Here is a 19,219-nt window from a genome sequence, read left to right as displayed (position 1 = left end):
AGCAAAGCTTTCCTTCTGTTAATTGTATTCCTCAAAGAGAGATTAACTCCGGTCCGGCGGGTATCGCACGAGTGTGCTCACACACGATAAACTGCGGTGTGAACATATGTGAAGCAGGAGAACCTTGACGATTTCTTCCCCCGCAAGTTGAAGTTGCTCTTGATTGACTCTCTGTGAGAAATGATTACAAATGTGCATATTAGTTGACAGTGTGATTGAGGTGTGATTTGTACTTAATCTGAATCATTTAGATAAAAAACAAACAAACAGGCAAATTGTTTAAAAAAAGAAAAAGCAATATGCGTCTTTTTTTCCCTGATTGTCGTTGTTCAAATGCAGACATGCTGCTCACACATTGCACTCGACTCCATATTAGAGATCTTTGATACCACTTTTTTTCCAGACCGATACCAGTAAGCATACTCAACTCTTGAGTGGCTACCGATACAGAGTACCGATACCACTATTGCGTTTGATACATGAAATTTCCCTAAAAAAACAATGGTAGATATATATATATATATTTTTTTTTTTAAATAATTTTTTCTTCTAATTCCATGAAATTAATGCAATTTTTTCCTTCTAATTTCTAGCACTCGGGCAAATTATAAAACTAAAAATCGATTATTTTATCTATATCTATCTATATCCCATAAATTTGCAAAAATAAAAAATAAAGTATTTTCTTACATTTACGAAAGACCTAACTTTATTGCACTTTAAAACAATTTAGAATCTTTTTAATTTATATTTACAATTATTGCATTGTAATTACGAACATAGTATTTTCATCTCATCCTTGCTGATGTCAGTGTTTGTAACACGTGTCATTTTCATCAACAAAAATAATCGAAATCATTTGAGCAGCCACTGCCTCCGCATAATTTAATTTAAAATGTAATGTTTGTGGAGTTTTTATCACGTCTTTGATATTTGAAAATAATTGTTCCATAAATGTATGCATATTAATCAATGTTGGAATGAATTGAATCAAGAGAAAAAAAATCGAAATCAAATCGAGTTGAATTGTATATTGAAATAGAATCTATCCAGCCTATCTATAACGCCGCCGTCACAGGTAACTCATGAAACCTTGAAATAAGGCTGGGTATTGGACAGGTACCGATACCTGGTATCGGTACTCACCAATCCTTACTCCATATCTACATAAGCCATGCTATATGGAACTATCGCACTGTGTGCAATTTCTTCTTCTTCATTCTATTTGATGTTTTTTTTTTTACTGTATAATACTACTTCAGCAGCATTTGGGTTATTCCCTATGTCCTTGATATCTACAGTAGAGCATTTCTCCAATAAAAATCCTTGAATCCAATGGCACCATATCATGTCAAGCTTTTTATTGCGCACAATATCAACACATTTCACAATGACCTGCTTTTTAGTGGCGCAATTGATATTTTTCGGTGACAGAACAACCTCAAAGGCTCTGATGCTTTCCCGCGGCATTGACAAATCCATACTCACTGATCGCTACTCAACCAAGGTTTCACCGTCGGAAATGACCTTGACAGGCCCATCTCCAGATCCCTCTCATCAATCACTCTTGCTTCTTGCTCTCCATTCTGAGTGTACTCGGCTGACGTGAGGTGGTGGGCAAAGCTAAGAAGTTGGCTTCATTGCACCACCTGACAAACAAGGCGGACATCTTAGGTGACTGTCATCCAGTGTTGAACATTTCATCCTATGTTCCCTTCCGCTGCTGATTGACGGCCAGTGTTCAACTTGAAATTGTGACTCATTTGCAATCTGAAAGGACTTTTTACATGAATGCCCAAGAAGATAATAGTGAAGACACAACCAAACAATAGAAAAGTGGGAATGTGTTTTATTCCTCTGTTCTCTTTTTCAATGCATAGAGGATGCAGTAGCGGCAGAGTCTGATGAATTGGTGATAGATCGCAGCTATGTAAAGAAGAAGCTAGAGCATGGACTGACACGCATCTGGCAGGTTGGCTGCCGAATCTCTTTAGACGTTTCGTTTCTGTTCCGACAAATGACCAATTTTTCCCCATTTCATCAGGATGTCCAGTTAAAGGTGAAGGCCTATATCCTGGGGACCGACATGTCGAACTTCAAATATGATGACTTCATCGTGGTGTTGGATGTCATCAGCAGGTATTGTTTAATTAAATGCCAGTGTGCTTACTTGCTGATGATTTGTATTTCATCATTATTCTATCCCACCTGCCATGCTATGGAGGAACAAAACTGCCAAAATAAAAAAATATGAAAAATATATATATATATATGGAAAAAAACAAAAACAATTAAATACAAAAAAATCTAAATAGAAAAAAAAATATATATATATACATAATTAAAAGTAAAAATGAATACACATTGAACAAGATAAAAAAAATATATAAATATAAATACAAAATAAAATATATACATAATTAAAAGTAAAAATGAATACACAAATAAAAAACAAGATAAAAAAAATAAAAAAGGTATAAATAAATAATATATATATAATTAAAAGTAAAAATGATTACAAATAAAAAACAAGATTAAGAAATATATAAATGTAAAAAAAAGGTAGAAATAAATACAAAATAAATAAATAAATAAATAAAAACGCTCTTTTCTCATATTCATGCCACGGACAATGTCAGCATGAAATGCGTAAATGTCATCAATCTTAATTAATTAATTAATTTATTTATTTATTTATTCAGTGTTTATGATATCTGCTGTATTTTGCATAAGTATACTTGTAATTTTTTTTTTCTTCCAACTGGGCCAGGTGGGGGAGAATCTGATTAGGTTCCACTGTAAATGTCAAACGTGGGAACAAACTTTACTGATGCACAACCACCAGTAGATGACATCATCGCTCCAATTTGTATGAAATAAACACAGTTTTGCGTGTCCATGGGAGCAATGGCTGCATTTTGTGCAGCCTACATTTTCAACTTGTCGATTATAAAAGAATGGAAAAAGGCATAAAGGAGAGAGTCTATTCTGTCGTTTGGCAGATTGGGTGTATATATAATTAAACATAATATGTGGGTATTGAAAATGTAGATTTTTTTTTTAAGTTAAATTAATTGATACTTGTTTTATTTACTTTTTTACTTACTCACCTACTTCTTATGTTATTCATTTTATTTACTAATTTACTGAAGTACCTATGACATTTATTAATTCATTTTGTGCAATTTAGTTTTACCTGTCTTACCGCATGACTGATTTTAATTCCAGGTATAGCACATCGTATGCAGCGACGATTGTTTTAAAGGGCTTTATAAATAAAGTTGAGTTGAGTTATTTTTCCTATTTTGTTTTGATCCTCCGTTCTGTACCATGCATCGGATTCATAGTCATCAGACTAATGTAGGATTTCGAAGCAACTAGAAGTTTGCATTTAATTTGATGCATGACATTGTGCAATGTATGGCATGGCGTACACGACAGGAATACAAAAAAAACAACAACAGAAAACTAGATATATTCTGAAGTACTGTATTTGTGCCATTTCCTCAGTCTTATGAGTGACAGCTTGCAAATATCAGCCATGTCTGTCAGGCCTGGCTCACTTGTCAATCAGCAAACAATCGCACAAAAATGCTGCCGTGCACTTGCTCCCTCTGTACATCATCAAACATTTGAACGTGGCACTCGCACTAGAATCTGGTTCCGGATAGAACGGCTTGATGGAGACCCATGAGAAAAACTGTCAGAGAACTCATTCAAACCAAAACAATGTCGGGCATCCATCTGCATCTTCACTTTTGAGCGATTGACTGTCAGTCGCCCTAAATTGGACCTTTTACTGACCAAATTCATATTTTCCAGTTGGCAATAAATTTTCCATTGCTCCCATCTCTTATTGTTGTCCTTAACGCTGTATTCTCTCCTAGGCTAATGCAAGTGGGTGAGGAGTTCTGTAGCAGTAAATCGGAGGTCTTACAAGAGTCAATTAAACGCCAGAGTGTCAACTACTTTAAAAACTATCACAGGTGAGCTCATTCTTATTTCTATTTTTGGACTCTCAGTGGCCATATGTTTGACGTTTTCAGCTTTTAAGAAATATCCTTTCTTCTTCTCCTTCAAAGTGTAATGTAAAGTCCCTCGAGAGAAATCATTAATTGAATAACTTGAAATTCACAATGAAAAGGTGAGACTCATTTATTTTTCTTTTACAATTTTGTAGGGCACGGCTGGAGGAGCTGCGTATGTTTCTGGAGAATGAAACGTGGGAACTTTGCCCCGTCAAATCTAACTTCAACATCTCACAGCTCCATGTGAGTTAAACTCTTTCCCTGCTGGTTCCCGATCAATGTTGACTTTTAGATGTACATGATGTTTCATTTTTAAAAAAAAAAAGTACCGTACGACTTCCGCTGCCACTATTTTACAGCTCTCATAATAGTAAAGTGAGTTTCTAGTTTCTTTTTTTTTTTCTCCTGGAGAGCTCAGTATTGTTCATTCGATTTGACATGTCATCATTGCTCTCCTTTTTTTTTTTTAAATATATATATATTTTTTATTTATTTATTTTTTTTTTTGAGTTTCTAGTTTCTAATGCTACAAAATGGCAGTTTTTTTTATGGCAATGTGAATGAGCTGGAGTGGAATGCGCTTTTTTTAATTGAATTTTTAATTCAAACCTCACTTTTCAGCACCACAATAGTTTTTTTTTAGTTTTTTTAATCAAATACTTTTTTCAACGCTTCAACACTTCTTTACATTTTTCCATGCCACGTCTTTCATAAACCAGGAGTTCAAGTTCATGGACCAGTGTCGCTCCCCTCCGCTTTCCCCGAGCAGACAGGGCGCGTCCTCCGCCATCCAAATCCAAGAGCAACTGTCTCTGTTCCAGCAATACCTGCAAGTGGGAAACCCTTTTGAGATGCACATTGAGGAGAAAGAGGAGGAGACGGAGGATGTGCTGGCATCTAATGGGGTAAGTAACAAAACAGCAGTGGATCCTTCTTTTGTAGTTGAAAGGCTTCTGTATAAGCCTCTGACTAAACTTTAGTTTTCCTGGAGCTTGTTTTTCCAACCAGATGCAAAATTATGCAAATTGAGATCTTCGATCCGCTCATTGACTCTATTACTGGGCTGCTCAGCCCAAAACCTCCATGATAGAATAATTAGCTAGAATAATATACATTATTTATATATATCATATGATTGTTCATCATCCATTATTTACAGTATACACTGTATAGATATTCATCTTGTGTTGACAGCATCTACCCTCTCAGTCAGCATCAACATCAGTGAGATGGATATGACTAATTAATGAGGCTACCTGTTGAGATACACCACAATGTTTATAAAAGAGACACGTTGATTAATTGGCACACAATCCCTGTGGGGCTTTAGGTGGTTTGCTTCAGACTGTTAAAACTTTAAGTGACATGCATGTCAAGCTTTGGCATCCAAGAAACTGAGATAGAGCTGAGCTTTATGTTGATTGTGTTAAGTAGAAATGCAAGCTCACGCACATTTTTGTATTCGATAAACCATGTAACAAATTGATTTAGAATCTAACAAAAAGTAAATAAATAACATTTCTTGACAATATGTCATTTATTCTGATTTAATATTACATTTGTGGCCGTTTTTATCCATCTCGGGGGGGGGGGGGGGGGGGGGCGGTCATTTTGCCACTTCCTGTCAACTGAAGATGGCATCACAGTTGCTAAGGCAACGACCAATCACGGCTCGCCTGTTCTCTGAAGCTGGGCTGTGATTGGTTGTTATCTGAGAGCTGAGCAACTATGATGTCGACATCAACAGCCGCCTTGCGATATTGATAATAACTGCTGGATTTTACTGCTTAACTCATTCTACTAGCACAATATTATCCAGAATACCATTTTATTTATTTTTTATTTATTTATTTTTTCCTTTTTTTTTTCCAGAAAAAAAACAGAATACCATATTTAGTGGGGGTGCGTAGAACATATTATTGTCAAGATTTTTTTTTTGGGGGGGGGGGGGGTTGTCTTCCCCTTTAAATGATGTAAATGTACTGTTAAGTGTGCAAATATATGCCCACTCAAAATAGAGTAAGACCTCAGTTTCATTTTTCTGCTACATTTTCATGACGACTGAGTGATTGTGTTGAGGATACCAAAGACACTTTATTGTGATTTTGACCCTCATGTGACGGAGGGACATGGACAGTTGTCCTTCAGTGTACAACACATTCCAACTGACAGCTACACTAAAGAGCGAGGCGCACCCATCTAGAGATTGGTTCCTTGTACGCTCCCTCGGCCATATATCACACTAACAGAGGCACACAGGTCCAGTGGTCACCATTTTCTATCCGCCTCCTTAAGAAAAAAGCATTCAGTTGTTCTGTCAAGGTCTATTTGTGAATGATCGTCCATTTCTCTTTCTATTACACTGTTTATTTTTTATATGGCTATATTATCCTTTTAAAGCCATATTGCCTTATCTAATGTGTCAGGCTTTCAAAGCCCAAGCGTTCCTCGCGCTTAAGCCTGTAATACTCGAGTTGTTGTGATGCCTCAGCTCACAGTTAAGGAGGACAAAAAAATAAATATATTGAATTCTTTCCGGTAAGCTTCAACTATTTCTTATCTGGGAGGTGTTTCAATTCATGGCTATCCTTTCAAAACAGAAGCTTATCATTTTTTGCAGTTGTATGCCACCAGGATGTATGATTTGTATTTTTAGTAATGAGACATTTAGTAGGTTAAGCTGCTTTTGATTATGCCAAAAGAGAAAGCCCTCAAAATGTCCTTTTATTTACAATATGGTCAATTATATCAATGTGATTCTGGTTCACAAGTGTTATTCCATCAGAGCCCCTTTCTGTACAATATATTCATTCCCCTTGTGTATTTTTTCTATTTGGCCTTGCTCCCCCTTTCTCTCATCTTCTTTTCTGTCACATTCTATTTTTGCCTTTTGAAAGTACGAGTCTGACGAGCTGGAGAAGAGCGCTTATCAGGATTACGACAGCGACAGCGACGTCCCCGAGGAGCTCAAGCAGGACTACGTCGACGAGCAGACGGGAGACGTTCCCCTCAAGAGGTCAGTCGAGTTGTTTCATGCTGTGCGGTGACACATAGGACACACAAGGGACCCAGAGTGGAGTTTCATAATAAGTTCAGGTGTCTATCATTTCTTCTACTAACAGACAAAAAAAAAAAAAATCAATTGATCAAACTCAGCCCGTGACTGTAATGAGGATAAGCGGTTTTGTTGTTATTTCAAGTCGTCAAATCACCCACTCCTTTTTTTTTTCTTTTTTTTTTTATACACTGTATGCATAATTTTCGTTCACCTTCTCTTAACACTGCTCTGTAGGCAGAAAGCTTGCCATGAAATGATGAAAAATTCTCTTTCTTCCCACATTGATTATTGCGGACTAATTAGTGTACTGTAGTCGACTAGTCACGACTACATCGATGACCAAATCTGTCGATGGCTTCTATGGTAATTTTCTGCTTTTCCGCTTCCTTTTTGGACAGTTTTATGGTCACTTTCTGGACATTTTTAGACAATTTTAAAAACTTTTTCATCTACTTTTCGTTTCTCTTAATCTGACAATTTAAAAATTTCGACTGACATTTTTGGATTATTTAATTATTATTATTTTTAAGTCTAAATAATTAACTCAATCACTGCCATTGACGACTATAGACGTCAAAAATTCATTAGAACTATTTCTATTAGTTTAACATTTTTTCCACTTTGGTTAAAAATTTTTTGTTGAGTATGAAAATCTAGAAAAAATATTGTAAATTTAGAACAGATATAAAATTAATCGTGAGTTAACTAGTGAAGTCATGCCATTAATTACGAAAATTTTAATTTATATAATACTATTAAATTAGTCATCATTAGTATTTTTGCAGTTTTGTTTTAACTGTCAAAACTGCCTCGCCTCCCACTGTTACTGTTGAACATATGCCTGCCCGTGTCAATCTGGGTCATACCTGATGTAAACAGAAACATTATGGCATGGTTAACCGGTGTTAGCAACAGAGTCTGTATGGTAAGAAAAAAATGCTTAATTCCATTTTTATATATTTTTTAAAAAAGATGTCGTTGAGGTTGGGCATTCCCTTATTGTCAAAAGTTTGTCAAAAGTGCTCTTATGCAAAAACAGGACCAGTGGTTGCTGAGAAAAGGCAATTTGAAATTCAGCGGCCACTGCCATTTTCACCCAAAAAAAGTGGGGGGAAAAATCAAACTGCGATATCTCAGAAACCGTTGATGTGAGTTAGCTGAAATTTGGAAATGAGATTTTCCGTGCTATGACACGCAAAATATAAATAAATAAATAAAAATTGGGCAAATTGACGTTGGATTTATTTTTAGTTTCCTTTGCCTTTTTCAAAATTTTCATCTGATTTCACTGTCACATACAAAAAATAAAATAAATAAAAAAATAATAATAATTATAAAAAATATGATGCCTGAGGATGAAATACGTTTACCAGTATCTCTTTTTGTATTTATGAATAGTTTCATTGTACAGCTAGAAATGTTAAGGCATGCACAGTATCACCTTCAATTTAAATTGCACCATCATTTATAAACCTGCCAATAATGCTGGTACAAGCTACAAAGTTGAATAAAAGTTGAATATACGATCATCTTAATTGTCTTTATTTGTAATTGCGGATTCAGGCTGTAAGCTAATGATGGTTATTTAATAGCAGCTACTTGCTGGTGCAATTTACATAAGATCCGATAGTCGACTAGTTGTGACTACTTTTGGTGGCTAGTCAACTAGCATCATAGTCATAGTCGCATAATAGCCCTAGTTGCTATAATCAACATTTCTACCTCATTGCTCTTTGAAATAGGAATTGAAAGTATGTTTGAGATGATTTTGAAATTGTTTATGATCCCTGTGTAGCATGCTAGAGTGGCCGAATAGGCAATAGAAAATGGCTGCTTTGATTCTACAGCAATTCCAATCCAAGCAAGCTATTAGCTTTGATGATATGCGTACAAAAGCAACTCTGATGTTAGGGTCAATAATTTCATATACATTTTTTTTTTTTTTAACTTTTAACAGGCTTATACAGCAAACAAAATGTGCAGTACCATTATTTATTCATCAGCTTGTCAGTTCAGAGGCATTGTTATGGTATGTTCCATTGAAAATGTCCTGTCATGAAATGCAAACTCACATATTAATTGCAGCCATTATGTATGCGCTCAGAGTTGAATCTCATTCTTTCACACGACACACTGGCTGTTTTGCCCGGACGCTCACCATCGCTTAACCCTATTGGCCGAAAGCCACTAAAATGCTAATACCCCAATATTTTAAGACGGAATAGCTAATGGTTCATTATGAACTGGGTCGTGTGGTCACATCCAGTAATTAAATGCCCCATGTAATTATTGCTGGTTAATGTAGCTCAATAATGGGTGTCAGGAGTCGAGTTCTTCATGCTTACCAGTTCAGAGACCTCACCCCAGGGGTCTTTTTTGTCTCTCCGGCATTGTGTAATGGGTTCTGATGGATCAATTAGAACAATTTGCACCCCCACTGAGCTTGTTGTCCTGCTCTTTCGCAAAGAAATACAGTAATAATGTTCGAACCTATTTTGTCCTGTCACGTCCCTTTCTGTCACAGCGTGTCTCGCGAGACTATAAGAAGCAAGAAGAGGTCAGATTACAATCTGAATAAGACCAATGCCCCGATCCTTACCAACACAACTCTCAACGTCATCCGGCTTGTCGGTGAGTCCTTTTTTGTCAGCATACATATACGTAATGTGCTCGGCATGCTCTTGGGAGTGGACGGATCTGTTTCAGGGTTTTCCGATTGTCTGGCCGCCGGTATTCTCACTAATGAAGTCTTTCGTACATCCGCACGTTGCGCTCTCTTCTGCTGCTTGTGTGACTGAGAAGCAGCAATAATGGTTAGCCTTTGCCCTGAGCTCTGCCCTTGCACTTTTAAAGAGGTACTTAGATGTCCGAGTGACATTAGTACAGTATGCAAATGTAATGTGATCCAGTGACGGTCCTCATGGTTCAACTGGGATTTAAATTTATTGTAATTTCACACTTTTAAGCTCCTGAAAATTTTATTAAATAGCAGGAACTTTTCATTCATGAGAGACTGGCTTGCCGGGAAAACGTCCACTGATTGATACTGGGATGCTATGTTTGGACAAAAGTATTGGGACACCACAGTTGTAGTAATAATATCTTCCTTTTCTGAGACGACTTTTCAAAATATGTGATGTTGGGATATTTTTGCCACTAGATAGACATTGCTTTGTACTCTGGATCACAGACCTGCTAAAATAGAAAAGGGCTTTCCTCAAACTGTTTCTACAAGACTGAAAGGATGCAATGAGAATTTCTAGACTTTCTAACTACTGATCCTTTTGTGTCTCGTCCTGTCAGGGAAATACATGCAGATGATGAGCATCCTGAAGCCGATTGCCTTCGATGTCATCCACTGTGTGTCGCAGCTCTTTGACTACTACCTCTATGCTGTTTACACCTTCTTTGGACGAAATGACATGGTACAGTATTATAGGGACTAAAAAACACTCAGTGGTCGGGTAGCGCGAACCGAATATTCCGCGCCACTGACTGAGATTGTGACAGAGTAACCTGAAGGCTCTCCCTCAATTTGACAGATTAGTTTGCCGTAACAGCAACAGTAGCTCCGCTGGGAGTTGAACGCTTGCAGGAGAGGGAGAGAATTGTAGATTTATGATTTTCATGGGTGTATTATTCCCTTATTCCAAAACTCTCACTCACTCCTAAATGGAGCTGGTGACTCAGTCAGCATTTTGACTCGGAACACAGATTTTCTGACTTAAGAACAAAATTGGAATGGCAGTACAAACTCATTTACCCTTGTTGTCATTTTTAATTAATGGCATAAATTGTCTGTGGTAAACTATTCACCCTATACAACAACATCTTTATTTTGTCGAAATCTCGTCTGCAAATTCTGCTTCATACTTCCCAAAAGAAGCAATGTACTGTAACAATGTAATCTCTGTGTGATCTTGAGGCTCCCCCCCGCCCCCCTTCCTTACTGACTGTTGACCATTCCAATATAAAGACGGGAGGGGTAAGCCGCAGTTACCTGTGACCCTGAAAAGGATAAGCAGAAGAAAAAAAATGAATGGATTATGTCTTTGCAAATTCCATTTAAATGGTAGGTTGGTTTACCCCAGGGGTCCGCAACCTTTACCGCGAGAAGAGCCATTTTAGGCCAAATAAATAACAAAAAAATTGTCTAGAGCCACAAAAAAAATTTAACAAGGTGATGAAGGAAACAGTGTATTAGTGTTTGTCTAATGTACCGAGGGCCCAACAACTAATTAGAGCTACACCACAACACAAAAATGTGCAGCATCCAATACATAAAGATTCATTTTCTTCTACCTTTTCAGATTTTTTGGTAATTTTTCATACTTTGTTTTTTATACCTTTTTAGACTTTTCAGAACTTTTTTGAATTTTTAGACATATTATGGTAATTTTCTTCCTCTCTTCTGATTATTTTGGACATTTTATGGCTTTTTATCGTGCCTTTTTTTTGCTATCAATAATCTGATGTTTTAGCAATTTTGTGGACATTTTATAGTAATTTTCGGGATTTCTTTTTGTTTTGGGGCATTTTTTAGTTACTTTTTGAATGCTTTTTTTTCCGCCATGTTTTATTATGATTAAAATCTCTGACATCTTTAGTAATGTCATGGACATTTTATAGTAATTTTCTGCATTCCCACTTAAAAAAATATTTTACATCTTTGTCTCTCTTTTACTGACAATTTACAAATTTGGACTGATTTTTTTATTTATTTTTATTTGATTATTATTTTTTTTATTCTAAATCATGAATTAATTTAAAGACTATTTTTATCTAAAAATAAAATTTAATCTAAAACAAAAATATAAATTTATAATAATTATTTTTAGTGATGCCCCCAACTCAGCCCATCCTTGTCTTATATACTGTGCTTCACAGTGAAACAAAACACATTTGTGTGTTGTCACCTTTGAGGTAAAATGAAATGGTAGCAAGAGAAAAATGACTTCTGTTGAGTTGAAAGAGATAAAGAGGATGAACGCTCCACAGGGGTTGCTCTAATACAAATTATTAACGCTTCTAAAAGAAGCTAGCGTACTACCATAGTTGGATCTTCTTTTCTGTCCATCTTCCACCCTCTGCAACACATTGTTTCTGTTATTATCAGCTCTCATTGAGCACCATTTTATGATCTATCCCATTTCATTATTCGTCTCATTTAGAGAGGCACCTACAGTAAAATGCTAATCAGCCCATGAATCTTTAAAAAGCCCTTATGTGGTGCACATATGCTGCTATTTTGACCCAGGATTTACCCTTTTTACTCTGCCATAACCAAGATGGATCTGTTTGACTTCTCCGGTTGGAGAGTCAAGGCTGATATTAATATTCAAAAGGGTAAATACTCCATTATGTGTTTATATTGGCTCGGGAAAAGTGCTGAACTAAGGCTGTCACACATATGGTAAAGATGCATTATTTTCCCTGAACAGACTTCATAAATAATCAAGCGTTCATCTGTTTGGACTTAGTGGAAAAGACTTCATATTTCATACTTGGAAGCGTCACTAAAATGTCTTCTTTGGAGAGAGACAAATTAGGGAATTCCACAATGCTGCTAGAATGGTAGAGTTTCAAAATACAAGCACTTAAGAATTGAAATGAGCTTCAAAGTTTCCATAAAATATATTACATATTTTGACCTTTATTTTTACTCACTGTTTTAAGTAGCTATGGGTCATTTTCTTTTCATTCAAAGCATTGCTTTGGGCTTCCCATTGCCAGTACTCCTGATTAGCTAAAGATTTACTTGTGTGTTTGTTCCTATGCTTCAATTTCTTGGCAAATTTGGCAATAAATGATAGGCACAACGGATTGCTGCTTAATGTAATTTGACTTGGGGTATTTTTGACCCAATTCAATTGGGTTGTTCGATTTAGCCAAAAAGTTGGGTCCCTTGAAGAACCACAGAATAAAAAAAAGGGCTGTTTTGTTGGTTATTAATTTAATTTAACTTTTGAATTTAAATCTTAACTTTTTGGGTTAAATAACAAAAAAAAAGTTGGGTCAATTCATTTTGGACCCAATTCATTTGGGTTATTCAAGTAAACCCAAAAGTTGGATCAAATGAATAACCCCCAAAGCAACCGAAAAATGGGCTGCTTAATGGTTTATTAATGTAATTTGTAATTTTGAGTTATTTAACCCAAAACGCTGGGTTGGTTCAATTAACCCAAAAAGTTGAGTCAAATGAATGACCAAAGCAACCCCCCAAAATGGGCTGTTTTTTGGGTTATTAATTTAATTTGACCCAACTGTTTGGGCTAAATAACTTAAAATTTGGCTTAGTTCATTTTGGACCTATTTCCATTGGGTTATTCAACTAACCCAAAAAGTTGGATTAAATAAATAACCCACAAAGCAACCCAAAAAATTGGGTTGCTTTTTGGGTTATTAATTTAATTTGACCCACCTTTTTAAGTGTTGGGTCAAATGAAGAACCCACCCAAAACATTTTTTAATGGTTGCTTTGTGGGTTATAAATTTAATTAGACCCAACCAACTTTTTGAGTCTTTTTTTACCTCTAAAAGTTGGGTCGGTCCATTTTTGGCCCAATTTGGTTTATCTTTGACCCAACTGTTTTTAGAGTGAGCTATAAAATAGGAAGTATGCCGTACTTTATGCGCCATTACTTGTAATTTCTTGTGGAATTGTCTTTATTTTGTAAATGTTTATTTTTACTCACTGTTTAAAGTAGCTATGGGTCATTTTCTATTCATTCAAACCATTGCTTTGGGCTTACACCAGTACTCCTGATTAGCTAAAGATTTACTTGTGTGTTTGTTCCTATGCTTCAATTTTTTGGCAAATTTGGTAATAAATTATAGGCACAACGGATTGCTTACGGCATGTTAAATGACAGCTTATAAAAAAGGGAAACATTTTTAGTGTGATTTTTCTTGGTGAACAGCGCGTCGCCACGGCAACAGCGTGTTTTTTTGTTGTTGTGATTGCCATTTCTCAGGCACATCAAAATTAAAATTCCTCCATTGAAATATTTTTCATCCTCAATGTTTTAATTTTACTCTCTTTCCCCCCCTCCCCCATTTCTGTGGTCCATATGTCATCTATAGCCTGTCCCAAGCCCTTCTTTGCCAACTCATGGTGGCAGAGAGTCGGGTACGGCCCGCATGGTGGGCCCTGCTTGTTTGGTAAGCGTAGAATAAGGCCTGCCTTGCCATTCCACACCCTAGTCAGCACTTGTATGGTGATTTGAAGGTGTGCGTGATCTGCTTCCTCAACTGACACCAAGTGCATCTGAAAGTAACTTCAGAGGCGTTTGACCTTTTTTTTTTTGTAGTGCTTCCAGCCTCTCCACCCTCTTCTTTTTACCTCTGCAATAGTTTGTGAGAATGTTTTATTTTGACGTGTGCTCCTTTTAGTTACCCCTCCCCTTGTTGAAATAGGGGTCAGCTTGAAACCCAAAGACTCTCTCGTGTCGGACTCCGCGAGATGAGCCCAGATGTGTATGCGTGTGGCATGCCTTCACACTTTCCTGAAGTGTGTGCTCTCATTCAGGCAGGTGTTGCTGACGCTAACGTGTGTGTTTTTCACAGTATGAATCATCGGGTCTGGGCCTTATCAGCAGCAGACTGAGAACCACGCTGAACCGGATCCAGGAGAACCTCATTGACATGGTACGACCGCAGCACACTGTCCCTTCACTCTCATGCGTCCTCTTTCTCCGTTACAATTGCTCATTACCTCATTGCCAGGCTCATTTTCTGACACAAACATGCTCTCCCCTCTATGGCCTCGCCATTTCTCTCCTTTTAATGATTTTTTTCCCTCTATTCTCTCTCACTATCCGGTCCATATGCCGAGAGAGCCCGCAGCCTATGTTGCCACCAAATACATTATGGGTCATCATTATGTGGCCAGTGGTCACTCACACGCAAAGCTCGCTCTCTCTAAGTGACCAGAGCAGGCCGGATTCGTACGTGTTGTTCCATTAGGGGCTTCAATGATGACAATTAGTCTGATGCGATCCATACTCTCATGATACCAGAGCCTTTTTTCCCCCCTGCAGCCTGGCTCTTCTGATCCATGATGATCCCAATTCCATTTTTTCCACTTATGCTTTTCAGTTGGCTCGATTTCTTCCGGGTTTTAATCTGAGCTGCATCTACATTGCCGCTGAAGTTTTGTTTCCCCGCGGAAAAAATTGAAACTTTTGATGACCTTTTTGGGTTGGTTCTAAAAGGGGTCTCCTGTGTGATGTAATACTTTATCCAAATTGTGCTCTCTCTCTCTCTCTCTCTCTCTCTGCCTTCAAGTTTTGAATATGTGGGCAAAAAAATTTTTTGGGGGGGGGGCAGCATTTTTTTACTGAGCTTAAAGTTTTTGTTTTTTTTTACCTTTTCTTCTTCTTCTTTTTTCCAGACAAAAATATTTTTTTCCAGTAAAGAGATAGAATCCTCTTACCTTGCTGACAATTTCAGTTGTCACTTCAGCCTTTGTCAGTGCTGTCAAATTTCCTTGTGTGACGTATCTTAAAGAACCTGTGTGTAAATCTATTGGAGTGTATTTTATCAGTTTAAATGAATTATGTAAAAAAAACAATCTTGGAGAAATTTGCAACTTTATTCACAAGACTGTGACATTTTGCCAATGGGCAAATGGTCACATAATTTTAAAATGGCAGAGGTTAACTCAATTGATCCCAAAAACGTATAAATATGTTCTATTTTAAATATTACCCTGCTTCCAAAGACTTATTTATACGTTTACGTTGTTTTTTATGTGAGAGCATACAGAAGGCTTTGATGCAGCCTCTGAACGGAAGAGAGTGCTTGAAGCAATGGTAGTTATTACAAAAACGGCCAGCAGATTGCAGCAGAGTATAAGAGATCAACCAGGGCCATGTTGCAACAAGCTCTTTTTGCCAGTGTTTTCAACAGGAATGTGATAATGATTTTTCCCTAACTAAAGAAGAGACTCTAATCTTTTTTTTTTTTGGTTCCATGTATTCATAGCAATAGAATAGAATATTCTGTGGGACATGCAAAATCAGTCAAAATCCAGTAAAACAGCCGGTGAAAATAGCTGGGAGGGAATGAGTTAAAGTGCAACATGTACAAATGCAAAGATACAACAGGAAAAAATGCTTTAGCCAAAATTCCTTGCATGTATGCTGAATTATAGACTGTGGAGTGACCTATAGATGCAAGCACCCCAGCCCCTCTAAAAACAAAAAAAACAAACAAACATATACAGTATTTGACAGAGCAGCACAATGGCATTTTGCAGTAATAGCAATGTGAGCTTCTTTGCTGCAATGTTCACATCTTCAGGGATGCCCTGAGGAGGAGACTGTAAAAAAAAAAGAAGAAAAGTTAAAATGGCTGAATAAATAAAACAGAGCAAGAGCATACTGTGAAGATGCTTTCTTTCCTCACGAGACATGCAAGATTTTCATTTCAGTAATTAACTGACGGCTGAAATTTACAGACTATCTTTAGAACTGTGATAACAACAACTATAGTATTTGACCAAAAAAGTATATATATTATATTTACATGTTTATCATTTATCACAAGCATTTTAAGCACTTTTAAGCAACATTACTGGACAATGAAGGCCCAATTCATTTGTGTATTAGTTGCAGGAGCCTGGTTTGATCAAAGTTTCAATCATTTCAAGCGTCATCACAAATGACAAAACACATATCTTGCAGTAGAGCGAACCGCAAAACTTCCTTCACCAATTTAGAATGCAAAAAATGCTCTCCTGTTTGTGAATTACGCCGCCGTGCTGAGAATGGAAAGTAATTGCCTGAGATGGAGAGATTTCTTTGAGTGCGAGTGAGCTCTCAACAGGCAGTAAACATTTTTTGTCATCTTAGTGCACTTAGTGGCCAATTCCAGGGAGTAGGTGCAAGTATAAAAAAAAAATGGCAACAAACCATTTAGTGTTTTTGTGCGTGTAAAACAATAACAAATGCTGAAAAGAAGAAAAAATCTCGTGATCACAATGCAACTATTTCTAAATTCCTCTTTTATTTTATTTGGCATAAAAGACGCAAATTGTCCTTTTGTAGTTGAGTTGACTTTACTTCAACCCACTTGCATGCAAATGCACACACCACATCCTCCAGAGATTGGGCAGGCTGGACCTCATTTGTAAACAGATTTTAAAGTTAATTATACACTGCATTTCAATCGAGCTGTCAAATCCTTGCGGTTGTGCTCCCCTGATTTGACGTTGCAGCGGTTTGATTCTAAAGCCAGCGCGCTGGTAATGACTCCGAGTCCCACATGAGCGGCGGCGAGGTACCATCTCATTTCATCGCAGGTACGGTGTGGCCTCATCTTAAATTGGAAGATCTGCAGGGAAAAAGAGTAAAAACATCATCCACCTTCTTTTTCCTGATAGCGTGTTGACTTTTTTTTAATTTAAAGTTCCTTCAAGAGATGGGATGGTCAAGTGGTTAGCACCTGGTGTGGTTTTGTATACCTTCCTGATAGCCTTAAGATTTTTTATTATTTAACGCTATTTCATTTAAAGAGATTGTGAATTTATAGAAAAGCAAATAGTCAATGTTTCGCTCCCATTTGCTGATTTCAATTCCATTTACCTCCCGTGTAAGTCGTCCTTTTTGGATTTTGCTCGATATTTGGAAGGGATCCGCTGCACCGTGTAAACAAATGATGTCATCAATGATGTTTCTGGGGGAAGATTTGATGAAAGCACCATATCAAGTTCATGGCCGAGACCCATCTGTGTCCACGCTGTCCCTGGTTTAAAGTTCAGCTGTGACAGCTGTTGAGGCCCCCTTGCTGTCGGCAACATTTAGAAATGTCACACAGTTGGATTTTCAATGAACAACGGCGCGAATGCACAGTTTCTTTTGTCATTTCTTCCTTTTATTGCCTTCGTTTCAATCTATTTGTTATTCGGTGCTATATGGTAATGATGATAGGCTTTATAACTGCACTCTTTAGCACGTATTTTATTGTTATATGAGATTAAATACGGTATATATTATAGAAGAACCTAGACAAGCTGAACAGACTTGCTGGGTGAAAGTAAGGTGCACACAATAATGTGTAGCAAGCACAGAGGAGAGAGGAATGCAAATTTCACATATTGTATAGTCCTTTAATACTGCACAAGGAAGCCATTTGTCTTATCTGAGTGGCAGCGGTTCTTCACTTTAATTTATCTGAGATATGCTTTTTTTTAATGCATTAATAGATGCTACTGTTTTGCTTAGAAAAAAAGGTTCTGCTGGGCACAGCAGTTTATTTTTTTAAAGAAACAGAGCCCGTGAACTGCGGTTACGAGAGCCATGTGCACATTTTCCCTAGTCAATTTTGGGTGAGGCAGTTATTTGGCTTGTGGATTAATTGAGATCACATTTATTGTACCACTGGCCCTGTCGAGAGGTGGCTAGAGTGGCCACGATCTGTACACAAATAATAGTACTGAATAATACAACTTAAGTATAAGTAAAAAGTATGTAGTTACAAAATAATAATTGAGAGTAAGCATTCAAAGAATACTTAACTTCTGTAGTAACTGTTGAGTAACTTCCGATTAATTGTTCTTTCTCTTAAATTAACCTAAATTGGATCAAAAAAGGACCGATGCAACTTAGGTTATTTAATCAACCGAAAAATGTTGGTTAAATGAATTACCCACAACAACCCAAAAAGGTTTGCTTAATTTAGTTTAATCCAACTTTTAGGGTTAAATAACTTTTTTGTTGTGGTATTTTTGACCCAATTCAATTGGGTTGTTCAATTTAGCTCAAAAAGTTGGATCCCTTGAAAAAAACAAAGCAATCCCAAAAAAATAAGCTGCTTTGTTGGTTATTAATTTAATTTAACTTTTTCATTTAAATTTTAACTTTTTGGGGTAAATAACTAAAAAAAAGTTGGGTCAGATCATTTCGGACACAATTCATTTGGCTTATTCAGGTAAGCCAAACAGTTGGATCTAATAAATAACCCCCAAAACAACCGAAAATGGGCTGCTTAATGGTTTATTAATGTATTTTGACCAACTCAACCTTTTGAGTTATTTAACCCAAAACGCTGGGTTGGTTCAATTAACCCAAAAAATTGAGTCAAATGAATGACCAAAGCAACCCCCCAAAATGGGGTGTTTTTTGGGTTATTA

The 19,219-nt window shown here is 36.8% G+C and overlaps 1 protein-coding gene across 3 annotated transcripts in view; it reads left to right on the top strand.

Moving 5' to 3' along the window:
• vps50 (VPS50 EARP/GARPII complex subunit) overlaps nucleotides 1-19,219 on the top strand; it is a 73,802-nt gene that overhangs the window by 37,498 nt on the left and 17,085 nt on the right. For 2 of the 3 annotated variants that reach the window (XM_077548439.1, XM_077548441.1), the window contains 10 exons: nucleotides 1,881-1,972; nucleotides 2,045-2,139; nucleotides 3,888-3,986; nucleotides 4,181-4,271; nucleotides 4,748-4,933; nucleotides 6,926-7,044; nucleotides 9,611-9,717; nucleotides 10,390-10,511; nucleotides 14,170-14,247; nucleotides 14,653-14,733. In XM_077548439.1, the coding sequence (XP_077404565.1) occupies nucleotides 1,881-1,972; nucleotides 2,045-2,139; nucleotides 3,888-3,986; nucleotides 4,181-4,271; nucleotides 4,748-4,933; nucleotides 6,926-7,044; nucleotides 9,611-9,717; nucleotides 10,390-10,511; nucleotides 14,170-14,247; nucleotides 14,653-14,733 (1,070 nt within the window). The remainder of the gene's footprint in view (nucleotides 1-1,880; nucleotides 1,973-2,044; nucleotides 2,140-3,887; nucleotides 3,987-4,180; nucleotides 4,272-4,747; nucleotides 4,934-6,925; nucleotides 7,045-9,610; nucleotides 9,718-10,389; nucleotides 10,512-14,169; nucleotides 14,248-14,652; nucleotides 14,734-19,219) is intronic. The other variant, XM_077548440.1, reaches the window with a different exon arrangement.

The sequence above is a fragment of the Vanacampus margaritifer genome, chromosome 17 (genome assembly GCF_051991255.1).
Source record: "Vanacampus margaritifer isolate UIUO_Vmar chromosome 17, RoL_Vmar_1.0, whole genome shotgun sequence".
NCBI classification, from domain to species: Eukaryota; Metazoa; Chordata; class Actinopteri; order Syngnathiformes; family Syngnathidae; genus Vanacampus; species Vanacampus margaritifer.
Note: the sequence above shows the minus strand (reverse complement) of the source record. Positions and strands in the feature narration are given on the sequence as shown.